We start from the raw sequence: 27,431 nt of genomic DNA, 5'->3' as shown, positions 1-27,431 counted from the left end.
TGGGTGCAGGCAGCAAGGCTCAGTCTTCTGCTGTCTGAGCCTCAGAGGTTTCAGTAGATACGATAGAAGCAGGCACAGAAGCTGTGCAGAAAGGAAAACCAAGCTGAACATAGCAGCGGGGCTGGTAGTGAAGAGGGGAGGCTGGATGCACTGGGACAGAGTCTAATCCTCTCTTCTGGTATTGAAATAGAAGGTAGAAACCCTGGGGCAATAATGGCCCTTTAGCAGGAGCTGGGATGACATGGTGGGTCCTAAACAGCCCGTGTGGTGCAAGCTAGTTCTAGGTCTTTGGGAACCTTATGCCAGTTCAAGATCACCTGTGACAGACCTCTGTGGTGTTGTGCCCCACATGTACACCCCATACGTGCAGATGTGACTGAGCAGCTGGGATGGCTAGGCAGCATGAGACAGGTGAGAAATTCAACCAGGGAAAGGCATGCAGGGAGAAAGGGTTAATTAATAGGGAGCTGGGTGAAGTGTGTGAGAAAAACAATCTCACTGAAGACAAGGGAGAGAGCAACTGAATCCGGGACAGTGAGAGCAAAAAAGAGCAAAGGGCAGTAAAAGAAAGCCAGGCAGTGCTAGGCATCCAAAAGTATGCCATGCTCCCAGCTATAAGAGGCTGTCTTACTGCGTTGAGGTTGTGTGAGTAATAGTAGCTCAGGTGCATGGATGGGACTGTACATTTACTTGTATTGTACAAACATTAACTACTGAGTGAAGGGTTTGTCCAAACAGCACATTCAGTATAGACCCATTTGCACATTGCTGATTGAAGCCAAGTGAGAGAAGCACAGAGATCTGGGATCTGTCACCTGCTGGCATCAAAGTTTCTCCTTTATGGGCTCTTTCCCCAGCTGCTTCTATTCAAGGGGTGCTTGTGGCAGAAAGCCACCTTGGTTTCTCCCCAAAAATCTCTGCCCTGTGACACTGTGACTAAAATCTCTGGGTTGCAACCATTTGATTAGGGTGGGCCCTGCACACAGGGGACCCCACCCTCAGCCTGTCTCTTTAGGTAACCTGAGCTGGCTGCAGTCCTGAGGGAGGGGGAACCTGCTCCCTCTGCCTAGGGGACTGGCATCAGCCACCTGGGTGAGGGGCATCTACCTGGGGAGCTGGAATCTGCCCGGTAACAGGTGATGTATTTCAAATTGGTTGGCTGACAGCCAACTGGGGCTGACCCCCACTGGCCCAGGTGAATGAGGTCATAGGGGTATATAGGTTGGGGGGGGGGGGGGGGGGGGAAGGAGGAGGGCTCTCTCTTCCGCCGTGAGGTGAAGTAGCAGCCATGCAGGGGACACAGAGGAGCTTTACCATCTGAAACTAGCTCTCTCTCACCCCAAAACTCATGAGCAAGGAACTGCCTGCCCCCAAAGGGAAACTTCACCTGCCTCTGGAAGATGCTTGTGAGTAAGCTACTCAATCTGCTTAGATATCTAGCTGGCAGTAACACAGATGCGTAATCAAAAGGCTACCTCAGCCACACTGTTTGTTCTTTAGGATTCCTAAGATATTGCTCAACCCTGTACCCTAGTTTCCCCTACCCCTTGTAATCAATAAAGTTCTCCTTTTTGACTGGTGTGGGAGACTTATTGAGGGGTGGGTCTAAATTATGCCTAAGAGACCCCTTAGGTCTGTGGACTAAGGGAGACTTTGCTTTTTGCCCCCTGACTGGGGGAAGTGCCCCAAGTGCCTGTACCGGGTCGAGTACCCGTCGGACTATTAGGCCTGTGTTTCCCTGAGGACACAGGGCCGAGACAGTCACTTCTCGGGGTGGTGGTGGCGACGTTACCCCCAGACTAGTGAGTGTGCTCCGGGAGACGGGTCGGCCGAGGGTAAGGCGCCCCTAGGGAGGCATTCAGAGCCTGGAAGGTAGTCAGGCGCAGAGAGGTGGGTGGCTTAACGCAGGAGCCCACCACAGTGCTCAACCCCTGGCCTGCCAGCCAAATCCAGCCCATAGACCTGTGACATCCTGCCTACAGGGATTTCTGCAGGTTGGAAAAAACTGGCAGCTGGGGAGTGAGGAAGCTTCATGCAGTGGGATCCAGCCTTGCCCAGGCCATTGCCGCACAGCAGGATCAGGGACACGCCTGCCCCTTGTGTATCTGGATCTGGCTGGGCTGCTCCCTGCCCCCTCCATGCATCCAAGTAGAGGCCATTCCACCCCACTGGCATCCAGATCATGGCTGGGCTGCTCCCCACTCCCACCCCCGATGTGTCTGGATCAGAACCAGGTTGCTCTCCATCCACCCCTCAACATATCCTGATCAGGACAGCTCCATCCAGCTCCCCCACACACACCCCCAGATGGGGACTAAGCTGCTCCCCACCCCCCTGCAGATGGATCTGGGTTAGGCTGTGCAGTCCCTGGGCTGGATGGAGTTGCTCCACCAGCCCCATGTGCTGGATGGGTCAAGCCCACCAGCCTGATCCAGCCTGCAGCCAGATATGGTACTGCCCATCTAGCCTGTGGGGTGAACATATTGGGCACCACTCATCTACTCCATGCTTTAGAGACCTGGCTGAAATATAGTTCAGTCCCAGCTACACCAACAAGACTCCTACCATGAAATCAGTCCTGCTATCAACAGAAGTCTTTTGGATTCAAACTCTGCCTGTATGCAATATGACAAGTGCAGGCTCTAAGGGGGCATGTCACTTAAGACATTCAGAGATCAAGAAACTTGCTTTCCTCAAATGAGCTATGTTCCCGTCACAAACTGATGGAAATAAAAATGTAGAAGATTCAGTCTCCCTGCTTTAGGACATAAACGGATCTATGTGTATACTACTTGTATACACTCTGGGACAATGAATTTAACCTATCACTTATTTTAACCTATCACTTATAGCAGCAGTTTCCAATCTGTGCTACGGGTACCACCAGCAGTACACAGAGAACCTGTCGGCGGCACGTGTTAACCATGGGCGACTGGTGCTGCCTGAGTCCGGGGAGGGGCACACGCAAGCATGGCCTGTCAGGGAGTGTACCCCATACGCATTGTCACTGGTGTTAACAGATTATATGACAAAAATTTGCTGCTGGTACTTAAGGTTGCATTGTTTTAAATTGATGGTGTGCTATCTGTCAAGAGCTTGGGAACCACTGACTTATAGGATAATTACTGCTGATGTTGACTTGGCTGCCAAGGTCAATGCCTGGTGGCCTTCCAAGTGAAGGTCAATCCTACAGAGCATCCCTTGGGGGAGCTTTCTGGGTGTAATCAAGATTTGCACCGAGTGATCCTCACATTAACCCGGCCCCCGGGGCTCCTGCACAATGCACGCACAGGGCGGATTTATAACCAGTGCACCCACATGCTTCGTGTGGCAGTATCAGCCATGGGAGGCTTGCATGTCAAATGTGCTGCAGGCTTTCTGGCAGGGGCTGGTTGAGCTCCCAGGCAAGCAAGGCCAGGCCTGCTAGTGCTCAGGAAGGGGAGCATGAAGCCAGGGCTGGGCTGCTTTGCTCCAAATATCACAGGGTCTAACACTTACCCCAAACCAGGGCTCCATGCCCCCCCATGCTGGCCAGGGCCAAGCCAGGCAAGGCCCCGCGCATGCGCACAGCGGCAGCCAGGCCATGCCCTGGGCCGGCAGAAGACGCACATGTGCGTCGAACGGCGGGGGAGGGGGAGGTGCTGTAAAGAGCATGCGTTGCAATCGCTCCCAGACGCTTTGTTCGCCCCAAGGCTGCGATTGCGCTTGCGCTGTGTAGCCCCTCCTCGTGGGCTAAGACTGTACGCATGCGCACTGGACCCCCTCGGTACTTTTGTTCTCGGCGGAACGAGGCAGGGCCGCTGCATCTCTGCGCAGGCGTAATAGGAGGGGGTGCTCCATCCTTTTTTGTGCCCTCCCGCTTACTGCGCATGCGTACTCGAAGGCCCTGCGCAGCGCTTCTCAGCCGGCGCTTTGTTCTCGGCAGGTGGCCGGAACCGCGCATGCGCTGTGGGGGGGCGGCGCAGGCGCGGTGTGCCCGGAGCGGCGACGGCGGCGGAGCGGGAGCGAGCGGCTAGCGCTTCCGGCCCCTTACTTCCGGTCCCGGCAGCCGCGGCCCTCGGTGTGGCAACGCTGTCCGCCCTGCGCCGCCCGCCGCGCTCCGCGCCCATGCAGCGCCGCGACGACCCCGCCGCCCGCCTGGGCCGGCCCCCAGGCCCCGGCGCCCGGCCGCAGGCGGCGCAGCCCCCGCGTCGGCCGCCCCGCGGCGGGGCCCGCGGCGCCGCCGCCGCCCACCCGCCGGGCTCGCAGCCGCCGCCGCTGCTGCCGCCCGCCGCCACTGCCGCCGCCTCGCAGGCGCCCGCCGCCGCGCCCACTCCGCTGTTGCCCGGCGCCGCCGCCGTCAAGATGGAGCCCGAGAACAAGTATCTGCCCGAGCTTATGGCCGAGAAGGACAGCCTCGACCCGTCCTTCACGCACGCCATGCAGCTCCTCACAGCAGGTACGGCCGGGGGGGAGGAGGGGCGGCCCCGCTCCCGTCCCCTCGGTTGGCTGCCATGGCAATGGCGCGGGGGGGAGGAGGTGGGAGCCCCCCTCCGTGTATGAAAACCCAACAGGATTAGGAGTCCCTCTCCCCCCACCCCACAGTGAGTCGGTGAAAGGCAGACGGAGAAGTTTCTCGGGGCACAGCCCCCTCCCAGGACCAACCCCTGGGCGAGATGGAGAAACGGCCGCCTTTGTTCTGCGCCTGGCGCGGTTGCGGGCTGCATGCTGGCTTGGCTGCCCCGGGGGCAAACCCCTGAGGTGGGGGGAGGGGAGATTCGTTAAGCATCTGGCAGGGATTTCACCCTTACACCTATTAATGAAAACAGCGCGCTTCTTGCGAGCTGCCTGATGACGCCCCAGTTCCTTTCACGCGACAATGCTGGTGCTGAGGCGGGGATGGGTGTATGACATTGCCTGCCGATTCTAAGGGAGTTGCTGCAGTGTATCAGTAATTGCTGGTGTACATCTGATTCCCGTATCGAATAACTTTAAAACCTTATTTTGATCCAAACTTGATTGCTTTTGCTCCCTGCCGTCTTCAGCCGCCTGATGTGCAGCTGCGCTCTGCTTGCTCTGTGGGGCAAAGGAAATGTTAGGAACTTCCTATTCTTCCTGGCAGATTGGTGTCCTCAGCCCACTCGGCAAAGATTCGGGTGCCGAGTGCTGAGGTTTTACATCAGATGTTTTCTTAATCCGAACAACCAGGCTTGTGAATTATATAGGTACACTTACCTGTGCAGTTAATCATTGCTTATCATTTAAGAATCCTTTGTTGTTTTTCCTGTGCTGCAAAATCAGTTTGCTTGTTTGGATTGCCTTGAAACGTGTGGCATCTAGGATGGCATTAGTCAAATTTTGAGGTCAGATGAGCAAAGAATTCTTGATGCAGCTGTTAAAAAATGAATTTTACAAGATCAATTTATAATTCTCCTTGTGGCCGCCTCCTCCCCTGCCCCACTGCTCTTTGGTCACTCAGCATATCTTGCTCAATCAAGAGGTGCTGTATAATATCAGTGTTGAAAAAGTTGTTAGCCTTAATTTGGAATTTTAGGTTGGGGCTAAAGAGACTGAAAAATGTAAATATGGCCAGAGCAGGTTTCTGAGGCAAAAGGGTTTTTCAAGCAGACTCTTAAAATAGCTGTGGTTACTGAACTAGAGCTGTGTCTGTACACTCTAAATTGGAGCCTTACAGCTAGCTGTTTTCAGACAATGCATGTTCTTGCCTCTGCTTGCATTTCCCAGAAACTCCCCTTGGAAGTTTTGTCCTGAAATGAGAACTGTTGGCTCAAGAGCAGTATTTTGAAGTACTCTAAAATGCACATGCAAACTCCAGTTTTACTTTAAAAATATTATCAAGAAAATCAGCAGATTTAGAGGACAAATGAATGGTCTATAATGTAATTGGTTTCCTGATCAATGGACAAGAGAGCTATTTTCTCTCCCCACATGAACATGGGGATCCTGATACATGGCTTAATCATGAGAGCTGGGTGTGTGTTAGCCCTTTTACTGACTTTATAATCCAGGATTATGGGTCATCAGAGCAGTGAGTGTGATGAAGGGATCATTAGAGCAGTGTCACAGCAGTTTAGGGATGTCTGAGCAACTGGAAACAATGGAAAACCTTAGAACAATGAGAAGGAATATAGGCAATAAAAAAGTTCACTGAAGAGTGGGATGGAAAGGAGGAGGGGTCAGAGCTTTGCAGTGGCAAATGTTGAGGAATAAGGTCTCTATTGATATCTTAAAAAAAGTCCCCACTGATACTGTCCTAGTCCCCGCACTGTTCTGTATCCTCTTCCCAGTTCCTCAGCCTATAGGTGGGTCCTGTGCTGATGGTGGTTGTTCTGTGTGAAGGAAACCTGTTTTGACATGCAGAGAAATAAATAAAGGGAACACAGTTTAGGAGAAGTAAACAGGATATCCCAAGCCAGGTTTCCCTATCTGCCACCTCCAGCTCTGTGGCAGTAGTTACCCCATAATTGGATGGAATAACTACTGTCAAGGACCAGAAGGGGAGTAGGTCAGTTGGAATGAAGTACATGGGAGCGATGAAAAGCTCATAGTGGAAGGGACAGCCCAAAACCTTTGTTAATGTAGCGGTACGGTTGCCTGGTACTGCCTTTTGCCCTTCCAGAATGTGGACAGTAGTAGCTAAATGTAAAACTTGGAGAACCAGGAAGGGAAGGACTTAAGGTATCCCTTCTTCCCTCCCCCCCCCAGCATGCGTTCTTTAAGACAAATCTTGGGTTTGTGTCGGGTGTAATGAATGGGAGCAGCCTAGATTCCATTGCAGATGTGGTTGTTGCCCGTCACTAAGCCCTGGAGACCATAGAAACATATGTCTCTGTGCAGCTGACAGTCCCCATGGCAAGAAGGCATCCTTATGTACTTCTGCAGAAATTGGCTGCCACATTCAGGACTGAAATGAGGCATGTTTGATCCCTCAAGGTAGGCATGTGCTGTTCCTTACAGCTCTGGTCCAGGCTGTATTGCTCCACTTCGCACTGTGAACACAGATGGGGTGTGTGCAGATAAATGCTGGAATTCAGCTCTGTAGAACACAGCACACTGGCACATTCTTAATCCTTCTGCTAATCGCTATTCATATATTCTGAGATTTTTAAGGCAGAAGGGGATCATGAGGTCATCTTATCTGACCTTCTAGATAACACAGGTCAGAACATTTCTCCCAATTACTCTCCTGCTTTACCTAATAATCTGTTTCTTTTCCTAAAGCATTTCTTTGAACATTGTTCAGTCTTAACTTGAACATAGAAATTACCACTTCCATCATTAGATGAATGTTTTGCACCATCTTTACTAAAAAGCCCCCCAGAGGCTCTTGCCAGCTTAGCCGGAGGCAGAGTAGAGGTGTTATTAAGGTGGCATGTATCTTAATTCATTTCCTGACTTTAAAGGGTTTAAGTTTAGCCCTGTTCTGTAAGGGTATGAACCACCTCTGGGTATCTTTAACTCTTATTGTTATCCTTTGGGCATTGACCATGTTATTTAAGAATAGACTTGCCAAATGAGCTAAGAATGTCTTGTTAAATATCTGCAGCTTTTGCAGAAATAAAATGCTTGAGTAGGAGTCCCACTGCCTCAGTAGAATCTCAATAGTTCCCCCTCTGTGTAACGTTCCTAAAGTAGAACTGTTTGTCACTTAATCCTGCAAATGAGACCGTACTGCTTTTCATGCCATCAGTGTAGTCCTTAGATGATTATATCTTATTTTCTTATGCAATTCAGTCAACTTCAAAAGCTACAAGTCTGGAAAGAACTAATATTTTTCCATAGTTTAAAAAAAAAGAAAATCAAGTTCTGTTGTGTTTTGACTGCTGGCCTTTTTTTATGAATCTGGCAGCCTTTTCTATAGTTGATTCAGTTATTGACCTACTATATAAAAGGGTGATCTATTATAGGTGGGAATTTCCTTTAATTTATCAGTTTTAAAAAAAGTGGGAGGGGCTGGCTCTTTAAAAGCTAGCCCCATTATCAAAAAAGTTGCTGTAATTCACAGGAAGAGTCATAAGTTATCTTCCAGAACTACTTCCTTGCTATCCTAAATAATCTGCATGATATGTCACTTCTTAATATCTGTATCCAGATAAAACTTTTCTTTTCTTATTAAGCTGATGGGTAGCTTTTTAACAAATTTGGCTATTTTGGAAAATGTTTTGCACTCGTACATCAAGGGGAAAATAGTTTTACACGTTGGAATGAATTTTTTAGCAGTATATACAGCCCAGAATTTCTAGGTCATACTCCTGAAATTCTGTTATGCTAGTGTAAAGAAGCCTGCTTAATCGGAGAAGTTGCTTTAATAATGCCATCATTACAGTTTGGTTTGCATTACAAAACCAGATTATTACTAGGTTGGATGATGTATAAATGGTATTGACGTCCTAGCTTGACAGAGTGACTAGTGTGGAAACTAAACTAAATCCTGCAGTGTTTCTTCTGACATGGGCTGAAGTCACTAGGAAAACTAAATATTGCAGCTGCCTTCCTGAAATCTCAATGGCAAATAAACAGAGGTATTAGGTTTCAGCACTGGCGTGCAACTTTCACAAGATTATATATATTCCTAACTGGATTAAAGTTATCTTCTGCTGTTGAGAGACGTGAGAGAGGAATGTGTGTTCAGAGTAGCTCTCACTTGGTGAGTCACTTTTATAATTTTCAGTATTATGCATGTATGATTTCATCCACCAGTATGAAATGAAAAGTGATCACTTTTTTGTGATGTCACCCAGCAAGCAACTGTCACATTGGTTTGTAATGTCAGCCTTTAAGTTCTTCAGATGAAGTAGGAAAAAGTTGCATCTTATATTTCCAGTGGTGGCAGGAGGAAGCGCGGAAAGAAATGCCACTGGACTCCGCTGTTCACTTCTTAGGGTCCTGTAAAAGAGGAGGACGACTCAGATTTGGGTTTGAGAGACAAACTGTCTTCAAAGAATTGTACAGAGTTCATTGATCCACGTAACAAAATTTTTCCAGGAGGTTTCCAAGGTTTCTGCTGGAAAGGGTTCTAGACCAAATTGTCAGGCGCAAAGCTCAGATTATCATCCTTCCCACCTCCCAAATTGTTTTGTATCAATTCTCCTTCTGCACTAAATGCCAGGAGGCCTGTAGTTCTTCTGGGTCTAAAGGTATTGCTGGGGTTTTTTTCCCTCACTCTCCCGCTAAGTAGGTAAAATTCTGCTGTAGCTTCATCACAAAGAGCCTGACTCAGGCAAAGAATATCTGCACCTTTCAGCATCCTCCTGGACTTCTCCCAGCTCTGAATTCAGTGTAGCATTTTCTCTACATGGGTTGATGCATCTTGTGATAAGAGTCAAAGGTTGTCTGTTTTCCATGCATTTATCGTCCTGTAATCCTGATAAGAGAGTTAACATTTCTGATACCTCTGCTGCTTCCAACTGATTTCTCAGAACTGAGGATGCTGTTTGATGTGGGGCTAATGAAAAGTACCCCTCATTCTGCATTGTCAGCTAACAAATGCTTTGAGTCTGTCCTCACTTCAGATGATGCAGGAGCCTTTGGGAGTTAGATAGGAACAAAAATATGACTGTTTTAGTTTTAATATCTGTTGCCTTTTGTGGGCCAAGATATAAACTTTTTGACTCCATGAAACTCAGGGAACAGAAAATATTTTCCATTATTGAAGTGTTGTTGGAAGTGGAGCAAAAGATTGGAATCTGTCCCAAAGGCTCTAAAGTATTTAAGACACAAGCAAATCTGGGATGCAAGTGAAAAGTTGAAGAGTTAAAATGTGACCCTTAATGGGAGTGTGCAAATATGTAGATGTCCTGTGGGAGGGTAAGAGTAAACGCTGCATTGAGTTTAGAGCTGAGAGAAGTCCAAGAGGATGCTGAAAGGTGCAGATACTCTGTGCTTTAAACCAGGCTCTTCATGGTAAAGCTACAGCAGGATCTCACTTACTTATCTGGAGAGTGAGAAGATGAGAGTAGTGCCTTTAGAGTCAGAGAAACTATGGGCCTCCTGGCATTCACTGCCGAAGAAAATGTAGCTCTGTCTCAAGGGGATGGTGAGAGAGTAAGGGTTCTTTCCCCCCCGGGATGCTTATGTGGTATATTTCGACCTTGACTTCCTGCAGCTGATAATATGGAAGCTGGTTTTCTAGGGCAGGTTGTTTTTTTTTTTTTTTTTTATGCTCATCTGATGAGATTGAGACAGTTCAGTAGGAGTCCAGAAAGCAATTCCTGGTGGAAAGCTATGTTGCTGCTTGGAAACAGACTTAAAAGGACTGCTTACATTAGAAACATGCGCCGGTTTTCTTGTCTATCATCAAAGCGATCTCTAGTAGCAAAGTATGTCTTTTGAATTGTAAGTTCTATCTCTCGTGAAAAGAACCATGTTTTAACATTCCCTTCTGAAAATTTTCTTTAAAAAAAATTTTAAATGTATTACCGTCCTTCACTTAGAAACCTGCCGATCCTTGAGACCCAAGGAAGAACCGTCTGAGCAGGTTTTCTGTTCTCGGATTCTCGGTGTTTCATTTCACTGGAAGTCTCACCACTGTCCACAACCAGGAGAGTCTAGAAGTTCTAGTTCCTACTTGTTCTGTTCATAGAAAAGCATGTTTCAGAGAAACTTGGGATTCAATCCAAATCTGTCTAAAACTTGAAACAGTTTCAGTGTCCCCCCTCAGTTCCCCACCCCCAACATATTTCTCTGTCTTTTTCCCAAGGCTGTGCATTTATAAAGTATAACAAGTAAAAATTAAACTGCGCTTGGTTAAGGTTGACAGCATGTTTCCACTCCCATTTTTTTTGTAGGCTCTTAACTTGTTAAACCGACACAACTAAAAGCTGTACTTCCATCTGTGCGCAGTATCTTGTGGGGGGCACTTGAATTTGGCTTGGTTTAACTGGATTAGGACTCCATTAAAGTTAAATTGGCACAGCCATTCTTAAGCTAAAATGGACCCATCCATGTGGGTTGACATCACTTGAACTAAACCATGGAAAAATGCAGCTTCATGTAAAATGGTGCAACTTTTTCATACAGGAGGCTGTAGACTAACTTTCTAATAAACTTGATTCTCATGTGGTTGCAACCCTGAAGTGGGGTTTGTAGAACCAGCAAGCTTGGGACTGGCTTCTTCTAGGTGCATTCAAGGTTTCAGGTGGGTGTTTTATTTGTCACAGAGACAGGTTGTATTTTAGTGGGTTTGTAGGTAATGGAGGATATTGCATAGATTTGTACTGCAGATATGGCCTGTAGGGAGCACTTTGTAGATTTATATTGTACTAATGCGTTGAATTTGAAGGGTTTGTGCTCTTTTCCTGCTGAGGGGTGCTTATAACATACTCCATCTCTTGCTTATTTTTATCTAACGATGTCCTGTGGTCTTGCCCTCTGGCCTGAGATTTTTAGAACAGATAAACTTAACCAGGATAGACCAGGTCAGCTGTCTTATTAACACTGTCCTAATCCAGTTGCTGCAGTTATCATTGTGAACATATTCACAGAGAATTTAGGGTGGCGTAGCCTGTCAAGACACAGCTGAGTGTAGCCTGTTGGTTCAGTTTGGAGAACATAAATTATGCTATTTTTATCTCATTTAGAAATTGAAAAAATTCAGAAGGGTGAAACGAAGAAGGATGAGGAGGAGAACTACCTGGATTTGTTTTCCCACAAGAACATGAAGCTGAAAGAACGAGTTCTGATACCTGTCAAACAGTACCCCAAGGTGAGGGCCAGAAAAGAACTGGCGTATCTTTGATTTTCACATAAGCACATCTTCCACATTGTGCCTAGCTTTTGTGGGTTGTACATCTGAATCCGTCAGCAGGTAGTGGCTTTGGGTCAACATAAGTTATGCTAGTCCCATGCTCTCTGTGGAATGCCTCCTATGCAAGCTTGGAGTATCTTATTTCTAATTTTTTGCATTCCTGAAACGTCTTTAGGATCAGCGTGTGAAAAGCAATGAGTAGTTATGATCTGTCGTAGCTAGAGTAGTGTTTCACCTGTAGATCTCTCTACATATTTTAAAATTAAGACAACCTCCAACTCCAATTTTGCTGCCCATAAAAGGGTGGCAGTATAGAAATGAGAACTAAATAGATTGAACTAATTTAGCACAAGTTTCTGGCAAAATTAATTTTCTCATTAAAAGAATATTGTGGTCAGTTGCAAATTTTTCCCATAAGACTTTTTTTTTTTCTTCATATCTTCTGCAATGTGAAGGCAAGTATGGCCTCGTTAAACTTCGTGTGTGTACTGCATTGGACATGTGCATGAAACCTGTGCTGTACTAGCAGCAGCCCTTAACTGCACTCAGCTTTAAGACTAAATTCTGCTTGTCCCCTGTTAGTTTAACTTTGTTGGGAAGATTTTGGGACCTCAAGGCAACACTATCAAGAGACTTCAGGAAGAAACTGGTGCAAAGATCTCTGTGCTTGGAAAAGGTTCAATGAGAGACAAAGCAAAGGTAAGGGCAGCAGACTTGGAACTAATATATTTGTGCACGTTGCCTTTCACTGAGGGGTCAAAGCATTTTACATGATTGGAAATGATTAGAAGTCCTGCGAGAGGGCTTTTTCCCTGATGGGAGGTCCTTGAAGAGCTAAAACAGATGTGTTTTTGAAGGGAGGAGACGTAGTTAAACTTCTTGCAGTAAATGTGACGTGTAGAAACCATTAATCTCTTATTGTTCTGTGTGTCTTTAGGGTGCACGACTGTTTCTTTTTGAAGATGAACTGCAAAGATAAAGTAATCAAATAAAATTCTAGTTATCTTTACTTGGTGCCCCCATTAACTGAGCGGTGGGAAGAAAGCTCACTGAAGAAGCAAATTATTTTTAAAAACGTGAGCACACAAGCAACTTTTCCCCTCTGAAATCCTCTGGATGTATGCCAGTTCACTGAAGATGTCAAAGACTGGTGCATTCTAAGTGATGTTTAGAGAATCAAAATGTCAGGGGAATTTCAGAAAAGAAAAATGAAAGGAATTCCTCTTCTGCTTGCCCCCAAAGTCTGGTTAATATGGGCTGTCAACATTGAATTAAATCACAGCTTCTATTTTAACACTCTGCAGGTCACCTCTACATTTTAGACTTTTTTTCCCCAACTTAGTGACTGCTGAGTGAATTTAGGCACTTAACAACAACGCCTATTTGGAAAACCGCAAGCATGTTTGATGTGACTACAGTTTTTCATTGCAAAGGCAGTGCCTAGGGGAAGAGTGTGGTACAGAAAGGAATAGTCATACCCACATGTGGCTATCTGCTGGAAAAAAAAGTGGTGCATCAGTGTATTAGAAGTATTACCACCACTTCTTTCAGGCTGATATGAAGTTGTAGACTTGTGGGTGAATAGATTAGCTGCTTGTGATAAAACTACTAGATAGGAATATTGTTGCTGATGTGACTTGAGCCCACCTGTGCATTTAAGATTGGTGACTGTATTGCAAAGATATAGAAAGCATTTTCCCCAAAGAAAATAGGAGTAGCTGTTAATGGTAAACCAAAGGGTAAAACCACTGACTAGTATAGCAAGCCCCACAAATCACGTTATACAGGAAGAAGCAATAAAGCTAACCCAGACTCAATTGGTGAAATCATGTATAGCCTTTTAAAATTTTATGAGCTGACTTTTCAGAGGTTCTGAGCACCCACAGCATACGCTGCAGTCAATGGGAGGAATAAATGTACAGCAGTCAAAAAGGTCTATTAGTGCCTTTGGGGAAGACGCTTTTTAAATGCTCATCTGTATTAAATTATCTGTTTTGTTGTGGGAAGCTAGTCCATTCTTGTTGTACCTCACATTGTCACTGGTATCTTCTGTTTGCCTAGCCTCTTTTACTTCATTCATGTACCATATGCCTTAATTTTCTCTAGCCCTGCTCTTAATACTAGAGTTTCAATAGGTCAGCAATTAATCAAATTCCTTGAATAGAAAATTTGTTTTAACTACTGTCCCACATCAGTAACTGTATAAAAGGGCTGGGGTGGGTGGGGAATTAACTGCAGCATCACACTAGATTCTTGGAATTTTCTCTTCACTCCTATGATCCTAAGATCGGGAAAATCAGCTCCTTTTACTTTACTGCTCAGATTAGAGCTTAGGAATTTGTTCTTCCTGTGCAGAACCAGGTAGAAGAACATGAAGTGGAGCAGAATTATTAATGACTACTTGGATAGGATGGTAAAGAGGTTGAAAGTCAGACTGTCTCTGAACTGGTACTATTAGAAATACAACTGACAGCATGCTGTGTGTCAAAGCAAGAACTCTGACTTATTCATCTGTAACATATTGATTATTATTGAATGGCTCGTTGCCGTTTATCTTATGCTTCCATACAGACTTTTCTGTCTTTTAACTGAAATATTCACCCAGGCTTGACAAGTGGCATTGCATAATCACACCCCCAAATCCAGTATGCAGTTATCTCATGGCTGTCAATTGTCTCATTGGAGACCAGAACACCTTGTTTATGTTTTTTTTAGTAGGAATAATACTTAGTGCTCAGTAAGCAGTAGGCCATTCATGGCAAGACACGCCTGAAAAATGTTCCTCTGGATGGTCATATACTGCTAGTCAGGGCCTAGTTAGCAGGTTTATAGAGAGAAGATCTTTTTGCATTTTATACAGCCTGATGAAATTGAAACATATTTTTTCCAGGAGGAAGATCTGCGCAAAGGGGGAGATCCCAAATATGCTCATTTAAATATGGATCTGCATGTTTTCATTGAAGTCTTTGGACCCCCTTGTGAGGCCTATGCACTCATGGCACATGCCATGGAAGAGGTCAAGAAATTCCTTGTTCCGGTATGTACAACTTGGCTCTTTTCAAAGTGGAAGCATGTTTTTGAGGGGAGGGGTTACGGTTTTTATTATTGTTTTGGTTTTTTTAAGCTGCCTCATGGATTTCATAGACATTAGGGCTGGAAGGGACCTCGGAAGATCATCGAATCCAGCCCCCTGCCCCAGGGGCAGGAAGTCAGCTGGGGTCATAGGATCCCAGCAAGAAAAACATCCAAGTTTCTCTTGAAGGCATTCAAAGTAGGTGCTTGAACCACCTCGGGCGGCAGGCCGTTCCAGACCTTGGGGGTTTGGACAGTAAAGAAGTTCTTCCTTATGTCCAGCCTGAAACATTCTTGCAGGAGTTTATAATCCTTCAACCTTGTAATCGCTTGGGGCGCCCTGGTGAACAAATATTCCCCCAGATCCTGGTGAACACCCCTTATAAACTTATAGGTGGCCATCAGATTGCCCCTGAGCCTGCACTTTTCCAGACTGAAAAGTCCCATGGCTCTCAGTTAAGAGGCTAGCTGTAAAGCTGGTATGTCTCTGGCTTCTGTGTAATGCCCTAACTACAGTGGATTGGAATATAGGTTTGGTAGAAGTTACTTCATAATTGGCTTCTTTGTGGTTTCTTGTTCTGTTTTTGGAAGCATAAAGGACCAATATTAGACTGGGTATTGCAGCAGATGGGCTACTCTCCTGACCCCATATGGTAATTTTACAAAGAGAACAGTCTTAGTTGTGACCTACAGAAGACAGACCTTCCAAGGGGCAGGATTAGGAGCACATGGCCTTGAACTGCAGCAGAGGAAATTTACACTGTAGATTAGGAAGAATTTTGTCACTACATGGGTGGTCAAGCACTGGAACAGGGTATCTAGTGAAGTCATGGACTATCCGACCGTGGAAGCTTTCAAGAGCAGGATGGACAGGTACTTGGCTGGGATGGCAGTCTAGGATGATGCTGCCTTGAGCAGGAGGGCTGGACTAGATGACCAAATGAGGTCCTTCCAGCCCCACATTCCCATGATTCTACAGGGAAAGAGGTTTCTTGGATGAGTACCACTCATCACTTGAAATTTCCAGGGAGATCTCTAGGTGAAGCTTCATTAGCTGGTCCCAGATGCACAGTATGTGGATGGGCTTGTAAGGAACTTCAAAGTTCTGGAAGAAGAGCTAGCAACCTGTTAGCTCTCACTAGTTTTGATCTGGACTTCACTTCGTAGGACAGAAGAACATCTTAATCTATTCTGACAAAGACACAAAAGAGTTTGGAGGGCAGTAAACTTAAAGACAAGTATAACTAGCATGGAAATCTGGTCAGATTTTAAATCCCAGTAGCTCTTAAGTCAACTCTTCTATCTTTTTTAATGGGTTTGACATAAGATGATTCATGGCAATTTATCGGGCATCTTATGAACATTTTTTATTCCTTTGGAGATGTTTCTTCCATTGCCTGAGCTTCCAAGACCCTTGCTTTCACTTTTGGCATTTTGTTGTTTGGATGTAACGTAGCAACTCTAAAGCTTCGGTTTTGACCAGTCCCACGCTTTTTGGGGATGGTCTGGGCATCTCGAGGCAAAACTGCGACTTTGGTAGAAACGAAAGAGGGGAGCAGGCATGTAGAGCTCATGACATTTGATTAGCAGAGCTAGAGGTTCGACCTTCTCTAATTCCCTGGATGAAAGACCCGAGTGATGGCAGAAACAAACACAGCTCTTTTCCTTATCCCCCTGTTCTGTGAAGACCCAACTGTAGGAGATTTTTTGCTTTGCAGTGTTGCCCTGGCAGCTGTAAGGGATGCCCTCAGACTGTTATTGGAAACTTGAACTATGTCTGGGGTCGGACAGGCACAACAGCTTCTGTTGGGTTAATAGACTCTTCTGCCAAATCCCAAAGTAGTATTCCCTGGGGAAAGGAATATGTTTGAAGCAGAGAAGCGCTGTGTTCACAGAAATGTGAGAAGGCACTATGGACGGTAGTGCCAATGGGAATTTCCTCTGCATCAGGCTGCATCTCATTCTGTCTGGAGCATAGCGGTGCATTTTCACACAGAAGCATTTTGCTGACAGTGAGCTGACATGGCTTTAAAATGGGACTGTAGACACTTCTGGACCTCTGCTGTGGCTCTCTGTAGCTCTCTGGTGAGGATGCTTGGAGATGGTAACCTGTGACCTTGTGCTGGAAGTTGACTTTCTCTTTCCCTGTTCTCCCCAGGATATGATGGATGATATCTGCCAGGAGCAGTTTCTGGAGCTGTCCTATCTGAATGGTGTGCCAGAGCCAGCACGTGGTCGAGGGGTCCCCGTGAGAGGAAGAGGAGCAGCTCCCCCTCCTCCTCCACCTGTTCCAAGGTAACTCTGGAAAGCACAAATGCTGGTAGTGGGAAGTCATGTTAACAATATTGCTGAACTAGGCTGATCTTTGTTGCTTATGAACTCCAGCTGTTGGACCTTTTTGTACTACAGGGCCTGCTTCTCTTAAATCAGGAGTTATGACCCTGCCTGTTCTAGCAATAGGTGTGCTGGGACGGAGGTTATAAGGTTTAATGAATGTTAATTGGGTTTTTTGGTATCTGAAATGAAGTAGCTTTACAGCAGCCTTGTGGAAATTGCATTTGCATCTGCTTTCTAAAACTGCGGGGAAGGTGAAGCCAAAGCTTAATTTTGAAGCCTATTGGATGGTTGTCTTCTGTCAGCTCCTATAATAGACTTAAATTGCAAATTCTGAGCATAACTCCCTTGGAAAGCAATATGCTGCTACTGTTTCTCTTCTCAAGGCACTGGACTAAATTGGTGGTGAAGTTGTGCTGTCACAGTGCCACTGTAGCTAGCATGTTTTTCCAAATGGAGCACAAGAGAAACAGCTGCTTCTGTCTAAATGTCTGGTGCTCTTACATAGTCAGCCATCTATCTCATCATTACATCTTTATGGCCCCATAGGTCCCTCCTGCTCTATCTGATGCGTCCGAAGAGGCTTATGGTACATTTTGAAGGAAGGTCCAGGGCTACTTTTCTAGGTGTCAGAATTAATTTTTAGTGCAAAGGCCACCTTGGGTTCTGTGCATTTATACGGCACCTGGGAACGTGGTTCTTGGCTGTGACTCTAGGGCGGTTAGGTGTTGTGATAACACAGGCCACGGTGCGGTGGGAGGGCGTACATGCACACAGGTGAACTGAGTTAGGGAGTCACCCCTGAGTCCTACAGCACATGACTGTTCCTGTTCCCTTTTTCTTTGCAGGGGGCGTGGTGTTGGTCCTCCTCCTCCTCCTCCTCGTGGTGCCCTGGTGCGAGGAGCCCCGGTGAGAGGTGCCATAGCCAGAGGAGCTACGGTGGCCCGGGGCGTACCCCCTCCACCAGCTGTAAGGGGTGCCCCTGCACCAAGGGCTCGTGCAGCAGGCATCCAGAGAATACCGCTGCCTCCTCCCCCGGCACCAGAAACCTACGAAGAATACGTAAGGAGCTGCCTACTCGTGCCAGACCTGCCGACAGGCAAAATAACCTCGTGTTGGATACTGCTGTTGTTATTATCAGGCCTTGTGGTCCTGCTTAGCAGCAAGCATGGGTGCCAGGCAGAGTGACCTTACTTCCCCCTTCAACCATTGTTTTCTTGCCTTCCTCCTAAATGCTCCCAGAGGAAAATCATTACAATTCGACTGAAGTGTGGCCAAGACGTGTATTTTAACATAAATACTATTGGTGGGGAGGGGAATCGGAATACCTCCGCAGGAAGCTTCTTGTATAAGCAGGGAGCCCTGGAGTCTTTGGAGTGCACAGCAAGAGCTTAAAAATGAGAATAAACTCTGATAAATCTCTGCCATCAGTATGGCCAGGCTTATAGCCCCAGCGTTTTGTTAACTGAATGTTGACTCTTGGCATTTTAAAGAGAGACTGACAGCCTTGCTTTAGGTGACGAACAGCAGATATTTGGGAACCCGTTTACAAAGGCTGAGATTTCTTTTAAAAATATCCCGCTTTCTCCTGGCTCTTGTTTCTCTGCCTAGGAGTTTCTCGTCTGATTTACCTTGCAACGGTGTTCTCTGCCACCGAGTTGTACAAGCCTTCTGGCATAACTTGAATTTGTAGTGTAGACAGGATGCAGCATGCAACATTTTGCCTGACTTCTGCATGCCTGATGGAATAGGACAGTATGGCTCAGTTCCTCCCACATCACAAAACTATAAACCAGGTTTCTGACACTCTGGGGTGGGTTGATCTTTTTGTTTGTGTGCTATTTTTTAAAGCAGTCTTAAATTGGCAGTTTTAATCTGTTTTAATCAGCTTTCTCATTTGAGTTCCAGGGCTTTTGGTAACAAACTTGTGCTCTGATTGGTTGTTACAATTGTTAAAAACCATGTAGATTTGAACTAAATGCACCCTTTACAGCAGATGTTGTAGCCTTTTGCTACGCATGAGGGGATGCTATAACTGGTGCCAGTGTCACATACCCTATGGCACAATCCTCACAGGATCACACTTTGATGTAGTATGTGACCTCTTGTACCATGCTTACAAAGCTTGACCTGAAATGTTTTCCCAGTGATTTTTCTTTTATACAAAGGGCCGCACAGCTTGTAACTCAGCTTATTGATAGTCTCCTGGATTAAGCATTTTTAGTGCCATTTTTTAACAAGATTGTGTTTAGGCCTGAACACACTGTGAATTAATACTGGTGTCCTTTTAAACAGGCTGATTTTTTTAAAAGCAATGAAAAATAATCCAGTTTAAAAAAAAAAATGTTTTGGGGTGAGATTGAGGGGGTGGTATATCAGTTTTCCTGGGCTCTTTCAGGTGCTGAGTCCCATTGGATGTGCCAGCAGTTCCAAGTTCTTGTAAAAAGCATTTCAGACTAAATTGCATTTTACTGTTCTCCTTGGGATGGATGAGACCCTCCACATGAATACTTCTATGTCACCATCTGTTTTCAGGGCTATGATGATGCTTATGCTGATCAGAGTTACGAGGGTTACGAAGGTTACTACAGCCAGGGCCAAGGGTAAGTTTGTCATCTGTCCCTTTAGTGACAGAATTGCATGACTTGCACAACTTGCAGGTAGAAAGGAAACGTGTCTACTTCCTCTCCCCTTTTGAGGCTGAGGGGAGTGACTTGTTCTTCTTGTTTCTAGTGTGTTGGAACGTGTCTTGAGCAGTGGATGCTTATCCACAGTAGTTGGGAGGCTTCAGCAGCTTCTATTGAGTCATTGCACAGTTTTGCAGCATGCTCAGGAGGGAGGTTCGCCTGAACTTGAATGCTCAAGCTGTTGGGCTGTAGAAATGTTTCCTTCCACGTAACGAATTTCCTTTTGTCTTTCAGGGATACAGAATACTATGATTATGGACACGGGGAGGCACAAGAATCTTATGAAGCTTACGGTATGTCTGGGAACAGTGAGATAAGGGGCTAAAATTCAATGGGAGTTGCTTTAAGGCAGAAACGGTGAAGGAAGTTCTGAGCAGAGCACAGGAAACTGCGGATGATGGAGATGTAGTGGGACGGGGGTAGGGAACCAGCCTTTGTGGGAAAATATTTGCATTCCAAAACCGTAGGTTGAAATGACAATTGCAGTGAGGCCACGCATCTTGGCTGTTATCTAGCCTCTCACAGAGGTGACCTTTTTCAAGTCCCACCGTCTTTCACTGGTAGGATGTCTTTTAATTTCCGCAGAAGTGCACTGTTTTTGGAATTTCTCTGTTCCAGGGAAGGCTCCATAACTGGAGACCTGGATTTGCACCTACAAGATGACTTTCATTGCATTTGGGTTTGCATGGTTCCTGTTTTATGGAGCTGTATGAATCCACAGCTCCATTTGTGCTTTATCCTCCAAAACCCCTACAGCTGACACTGACTGCAGTAAACGGTTGCTTGGAAGGTGGTTTTTAATTTAGTAGTAAGACTTCCCTTTAACTTGGTGCAGCACTGTTGGTCTCCGGTGGCTTCTGTACCCACGGCCTATGAAACCTGGCTAGTAGAAGTATGCTTGAGGTGAAGGACTGTGCCTTAAATCTGCACTCACTGACTAGAACAATGGCTGATCCTGCAAAATGAGAATTTAGTTGAACTGAAGTTCTTTTGGGGGTGGGGGGGTCAACCGTTTTGGCCGGTGTGCCACAAAGGAAGCCTCATGACCTCTGCAAATGCTGCTCCAATTCCCCTCTCCTGCCCAAGCTGCTGCTGCTCTGCTTTCTGCTCCCTCCCTGGTCTTTGACTTGCCACACAAAGGGTGCCCGTGCCACTCGTGATACCCCTGCTGCAAGCTGTCCACCCTTGTGCTAGGCTTCGTGAGCTGCTCTTGGCTGTAGGGCAAAAAGAGAGATACCTGGTCTCCTGTCTTGCTGTTCAAACCATCAGGAGCTAAAACCACTACACAAATCTCTTTTCTATATTAAAAGCAGCCTCCAGTCAGTGCAGAGGAAGTGAGTTCCAAGGGGGATGTATTTTAAATTAGGCTTTGAGTCTCAGGTATGTTCAAGGTGAGGAGAGAGATGGTTAGTTGAGTGTATTTCAGGGCTCAGAAGCAGAAGTAAGACTTTCCTGCTTCAGGAATGATCTGTGAGCAAGACTTGTCTCTAAATACCCTCTGGTCCATACTTTTGTGGAGCTTAAATTCAGATGCCAAAGCAAAGACTGTTTTCTGTTTTAAGGTAAATGTGAATAGATGGCTGCTGTCCAATATTGGGTATCTCTCATACCTTTTTTTTTTTAGAATGGCTGTTAAATGCTTTGGTTTGCTGCCTGAGTTGGTCACGCAGCACAAAGAGTTTTTTTGTGCTCCTACTTGGTAAAAGAGCAGTGTGTGGCATTTTGCCGGGGGCGGGGGGGTTCAGTCCGTGATAAAGAGGGCCAAACTGCACATAGTAGGCCTGGCACGAAGTTGCCACAGTTAATCTGTTTATCCACAGTGATTTCCTTTTGGTCTCTGCTTCCATGAAAACAAAATTAGAAAAATAAATTGTGTCTCTGGCATGGAGGCTGCTTCAAGGGAGATGGGAAGGTGTCCCACAAGAGTGGAAATGGAGCGCTGGGCTTGCCTGGTGGATATTTATTTCACCAGAACCAGTGACCCGCAGAGAGAATAGCAGACATGCAAATACAGATATCCCAAGCACAAGCTATCCTGAAATTGGAGCTTGGCTTTCTCAGGCTTCAGCTGCAGGTGAACTGGACTTGAACTGGTTTTTGCAGTTACTTATGCAGGAGAAGGATGTTTTGAAGGTATTCGTCTGTCTTACCAAAAGCTTTTTATCATCATCATTAATACGTGTCAGGGCACAGGCAGTGGTTCGGGAATAGTGCTCAATCTCAGGAACCAGGCTGTCAATTAGTAAAACCACGCTGGAGACGTTTCCTTGGTAGTAGAAGCAGCGTGATGGAGTGAGGAATATCTGGCAGAAAGCGGAGCAGTATCTGAACGTTTGGTGCAAGATTCCTGCCGTTGCTGGGAGCATTCGCAATCTGTTGTTTGTGTGGGCTCGTGCTTGCGTTAAAAGGGAGGGGGGTGTCTTGTAGCCCTGAAATTGGAGGTGGCGCATTCTAAAATGCCGCTGGAAGGGCTGTCATTTTTGTGACCTTAGATGAGGCCAACTGCCAGAGCTGCTTCAGGAACTGGACTCGGTTTCAAATACCTTGATAGGACATGGAATGCGTAAGCCAGAGATACTCAGCTTGTCCGGGGGCATTTATTCGACGACTCCCGAAGGGTGGCCCCACAAGCGATCTTTGCGAAACAGTTTTGGAAAACGGGAGGGTGCCCAGCGTGCAGCTAGCGTCCCTTGTAGCAGAACTTCCGGGCCAGCGTCCCCAGGGTTTGGAGCCGGGAGAGCCCTGGGAAGATGGATGCTCTTGGACGTCACGGCGCCGGCGGTATCAGCACCCCAGGCGGGTGCTCTGCCCAGCACGCCGCAGTGACATGCAGCTCTGCCGGGGAGTGTGCTGCGTGTTTTGACGTGTTGCTTTCTTTCCTGCAGGCCAAGATGACTGGAATGGGACAAGGCCCTCCTTGAAGGCCCCGCCGGCTAGGCCAGTGAAAGGGGCCTACAGAGAGCACCCCTACGGACGCTATTAAAACAAACATGAGGGAAAAATATCAGTTATGAGCAAACAGTTGTTACTGATTCTTGTATCTCCCAGGATTCCTGTTGCTTTGCCCACACCAGACAAGTAATTGTCTAACTGTTTTTCTTCGTGGCCCTCTTTTTCTCCCACTCCATCCTCACCCCGCATTCTGGCTTCTGTACGTAGTATTTTAAAATGAGTTAAATAGATTTAGAAGACCGACTTTAATTTTTTTTAAGTGTGTAGACTGCTTTTCTTTCTCTGTTGTTTAGATATTAAAAAAAAAACAAAAAAACTGTACTTTTTTTAATACAAAAAAGTTGAGTTAAAAAAAAAATGTTAGTTTCCAAAGTGACATGCTTGCTTAACAGTTATGAAGTTAAGGTTTTTGTTAACCTTTTAAGTTTGGTTTTTAAGCAACCCGTAAAAATTGTAGTTGCAGAATCCCAAAGTAGGCTACATTTCAAAATTCAGGGCTGTTTTTAAGAAGTTAAAATCATAATGTAACGGTAGTGGCTGCCACCGTTTAAAAATAAATTCAGATATCAAACTTTCCTTAAAAGCAGATGGCTGGTGACTCTATAAGTTTAAATTTTAATACAAAGGATCCTCATAACAAATTAAATAGCCTTTTTTTTTTTTAAGTTAATTGACTTAAAAGGAATTAGGTTTGTTAAATTGACTTTTCTTATGTGGGTTTTGAAATCTAGCCCCGAATGTGCAGTGTTGAGAGACGCTTGGGAATCAGGTTTTTCCAGTGAGGGGTTCTTACCTTGGTTCTGCATGGAGAACTTCTTAAGGAAAGAGCAAATTTTGACTCCACGGCTCTGTCTTAATTGCCCAGCGTTGGAAATTAGGAAGCAAAGTATTAAATGAATAGCTCCGAGTTCTGTAAAACTTACAGACTTCTCATCCTAGGGCGTTTGGGGCAGGTCGCACAGTGCAAGCTTTTTAAAATTGGCAGAGCTGTTGATATTTAGCAATCCCAGCTACTTGTTCAAGTGCATCTCAACACTAGCTTTACATAAAAAGGGACACTGCAGCTGAAAAATGAGGAAAAAGTTCACTTTGTACATAGGTTAAAGTCCTAATGGGATTTGTACACTGTCCTCCCACATTGTTCTTGAAGATTAAATGCTACATGTGTAAGTCTGCCTAAATAGGTAGCTAAAACTTGTCAAAATGTCTGCAGCAGTTTGTCAATAAAGTTTAGTCCTTTTTTAATCAAAGTAAATGTGATGAATTGTCATTTTTTGTCGAGCAATAAAATAGCTTTTCTCTTTCAAATAAAATTTAAATTAATGCTAAAGTTAATGGTCTTTTTTTAAAAACAAAAACATGGAGACTTCTAAAATGGTGTTTTTTACTTTTTTTTTTCTGTAACTTACCAAAAGTTCTCAAGCTCTCGTGAATGAGCTGTCTTTTTTTTTTTTTTTTTTTTAAAAAGGGAAAAAAACCCCAAAAAGTGTTTTTCACCCCCTGGAAGTTGTTGAAAGCAGTTTGAGCCAGCGCTCATGCAGAAATCTGACTTCTGTAAAACTGGCAGCTGGAAGAAATGTTTCTGGTTCGTGACTTGAGCTAATGACTTAGGTGGCCTCAGCATTCTTCAGACGGCCGACTCCACGTGGAGTCTGAAATAGATGCTCTAAAAGTAGAAGGATAAAGTGAATGCTGAAAAGTCCAGGGCCTAGCTACTGAGCAGAGGAAAGGGAGCTGATCCTTGGTTTTGTATTAACACAACTAACCCTTGCTTTAAGACGATGCTTTAAGTACTTGTGGTGGCCTTCACCTGGGAAGCCAGTTACAAACCCTTGGTGGTTTTGAGAAGTTATGCAAGCAACTGCTCTTAATCTCCTTCTGAGACGGTACAATAGGTTAAAGTAAACTGCTGTGTAGAAAAATGTAAGATGGTTTTATTTCCCTCCTCTGCAAAAAAAAAAAAAAAACAAACAAATCTGGCGTTTTTAAGGGGAAAAGAGACACAAACTGCTCGGGGGTGAAAAATTTATATTAGTACATTAGCATCCAAACTGCTTGTCGCAGCGCATGACTGAGGGGAATACTTTAAAAACAAAAAGTTGTATTTGTAGTTTGTTATTAAAGTGTAAATAACTGAATTTTCCACAATGGTTTGGAGTCAGCTTTCAGGGCATAATGTCTGTCTTGATGAAAAGATCACCCTATGCCCCCCTTTTAAAGGAAAATTATCGCAGGAGAATCAGGATGTGTAAAGCTAACATGCATCGCAAAACCCAAAAGGTAACCTAAATGTCTGATTTTAATAGCGCATTTCTCTTTTACATAAACTGTGACGGCAATTTGCATAAACGTTATTGAAGCAATTCTTCAAGTGTTAATTTTAATGTAAAATTTTGCAGCAACAAAAGATGTTTAAAAATAGACATTTAAAAAAAAACAACAACCACGTGCTTCTGCATAAATTAACGATAACTTTTAATATTGTGCCCTTTGTAATGCACTGTAATGTCATGTGGGCAAAAAGGAATGGAAAAAAGTTTCAAAAATGTAAAATGCCAATGACGGTAGAGAGTCCTGCTACTGCCCAAAAAATTCTGCTCAGTTATTTAAAATGTAAAAAAATAATAATAATAATAATAATGTCGGCCCATATAGACCCCAATACTGCTATTCACTGAGATGTTGAGAGCTCCGCTTGAGTTGCATGTTTTCCTTCCTGTGTAAATTGCATGCAGGGATCTTTTATTCTTGTGTGTGTTCTTCTTTGAATCCATTTCCGCTAAGATTTCTGACAGTCCTTTTCTCAACTTCCAGGCGTCGTACGTGGCTGCGAGTCACCTGAGTGAAGATGTGTGCGTGGTAAATGCCAGCGGGGTAGGTGACTTGGTTTATTTTTGGATCCTGGAGTGAGCTGCTAACATCTTCTGTGTAGGAAGCGAGGGGGTGGGAGGGTGGCACCATCTGAAGTGCTAAATAGAAGCAGTTCTTCATATGCCTACAGAAAAACTAGACTCCTTATTTTTTCCAAACGGCCACTTAGGGGGCTAAAGAGCTTGCCGAGATTGTGGCTGTAGTAGGCACATGTCTGAAGCTCTCCCATAGTGCCCTGGCCAGAGTGGATCTGGAGCGAGGCAGATCTCTGGAGCTGACTCGCTGCTCTCTGCAGATAGGATTCATTCCAATGCCAGCGTAAGGCAGCTTTGGCTGGATTTGCTATCCCACATAGTTGAGTGTGGTGGTGTTTGTAGGAAGGAACCCTTGCGTGACTCTGACAAGTAAATTATGGTCATCCAAATTTGGGACCCAGCTCTCCCTGTTTTAAATCTGAGCCATGGCCGCAGCTTGACACCGGTGGGATTCTGAGATGTACACTAGCTGCTGACTGGGATTTTTATGGGCTCTGCTTTTGTTAAAAATCCCACTGGCACAGGAGTTTCAGTCGCTGGTCTCCAAACCCAGCTGGAACTTGACTCGACCACCAGTCCTGGAGGACTGCACGTGCCCCGCAGCAGCAGGTGGAACCATTTGAGCCCACTGGGGTCGGATAACCTGCCACCACCTTTGGCTGTCAGTTATTTTCTGGACTGACAGTAGAGGAGCTCCCTCTGGCGGTTACTGTGGTCTTGGTGGCTTGTATACAACCATGTGGCACCTTTCATTGGACAGAAACCCAACCTTTCCCTCAAAGGCACCGGTGTCCAAACTGCAGGGTCAGGGCCCAGTCTCTAGCACCCAAACACAGTGGCTTAAATGCTCAGTTTTGGGATATCCAGCTACTTCCTTTGGTGACTTGAGACCATTGCAAATTCTCTGAGGTTCCCAAAGAAAAAGAATTCCAGGGTGATAGTTCCCTGTTAACTGCAGCACAAGTAAAGCACTAAAGTCTTGAAATACATGAGGACCTGGAAACACTTTTAAACAGATTTATCTTGCATGGTACTGTAGAGATAGAAAACAAGCATCTCTAATCTTATCGGCAAGAGGGGGAGGATGCTGATGGTCTGAAAATTCATCTATTGGTTTCCTGTCGTATTAAAAATGCATAATGATTTCAGTAGTCTGCTCAGTTAGAATTTGTTTGCAGTGCAGCTGTGTTAGGCCATCCATTTCCTTGTACCAATTCTTTTCCCATTTCTCTCTTAATAGGCACAACCTTTATTTCCTGCGGAAAAGATTTGATAGAGATCATCTATTATGATGCAATTTTTTTACCCAGTAGAAGTGGATCTTGTGACACTGCCATTTGGAGCATATACATTTCCTCTACATTTAGTTCCTACATATATTGGGTGATCTCTTGTGTAACAGATTGTTATGGAGGGGCGTACATTTTGTGCAATGCAAAGACGTGTATTTGCCTAAAGGGGCTTGGGAACATGTGCGGCTTCAAATCTCCTCCATTCATCTTGTAGTGTGGCTGTAAGGAGAGCCTTGGCCTGGTGAATGACAAACTGGCTTTAGGATGACCACAGAGTAATCCAGATTGGATTCTTTCTAAAATACCTGCTCTAATTCAGCCAGAAATCATGGGAGTGACACAGGACTCGCTGAATGAAATCCTTTGGCCCATTATGCTGGTGATTTAGAGGGGTCCATTCTAGTCACTATACATGTTATTTATTAAAAGTATCTTTCTCTTT

The 27,431-nt window shown here is 45.3% G+C and overlaps 1 protein-coding gene across 1 annotated transcript; it reads left to right on the top strand.

The window, feature by feature from the left end:
* Positions 1-3,963: 3,963 nt before the first annotated feature.
* KHDRBS1 (KH RNA binding domain containing, signal transduction associated 1) lies at positions 3,964-27,431 on the top strand. The gene is made up of 10 exons (XM_090058771.1): positions 3,964-4,438; positions 11,580-11,704; positions 12,329-12,445; positions 14,637-14,783; positions 16,977-17,113; positions 18,001-18,214; positions 19,688-19,755; positions 20,074-20,132; positions 22,725-25,665; positions 26,938-27,431. The coding sequence occupies exons 1-9, from the start codon at positions 4,108-4,110 to the stop codon at positions 22,820-22,822; spliced, it is 1,296 nt and encodes a 431-aa protein (XP_089914897.1). The 5' UTR covers positions 3,964-4,107; the 3' UTR covers positions 22,823-25,665; positions 26,938-27,431.

The sequence above is a fragment of the Crocodylus siamensis genome, chromosome 7 (genome assembly GCF_052110815.1).
Source record: "Crocodylus siamensis isolate JL-2025a chromosome 7, ASM5211081v1, whole genome shotgun sequence".
Lineage (NCBI taxonomy): Eukaryota > Metazoa > Chordata > Crocodylia > Crocodylidae > Crocodylus > Crocodylus siamensis.
The sequence above is the reverse complement of the archived record's forward strand: the minus strand, read 5'-3'. Positions and strand labels throughout refer to the sequence as shown.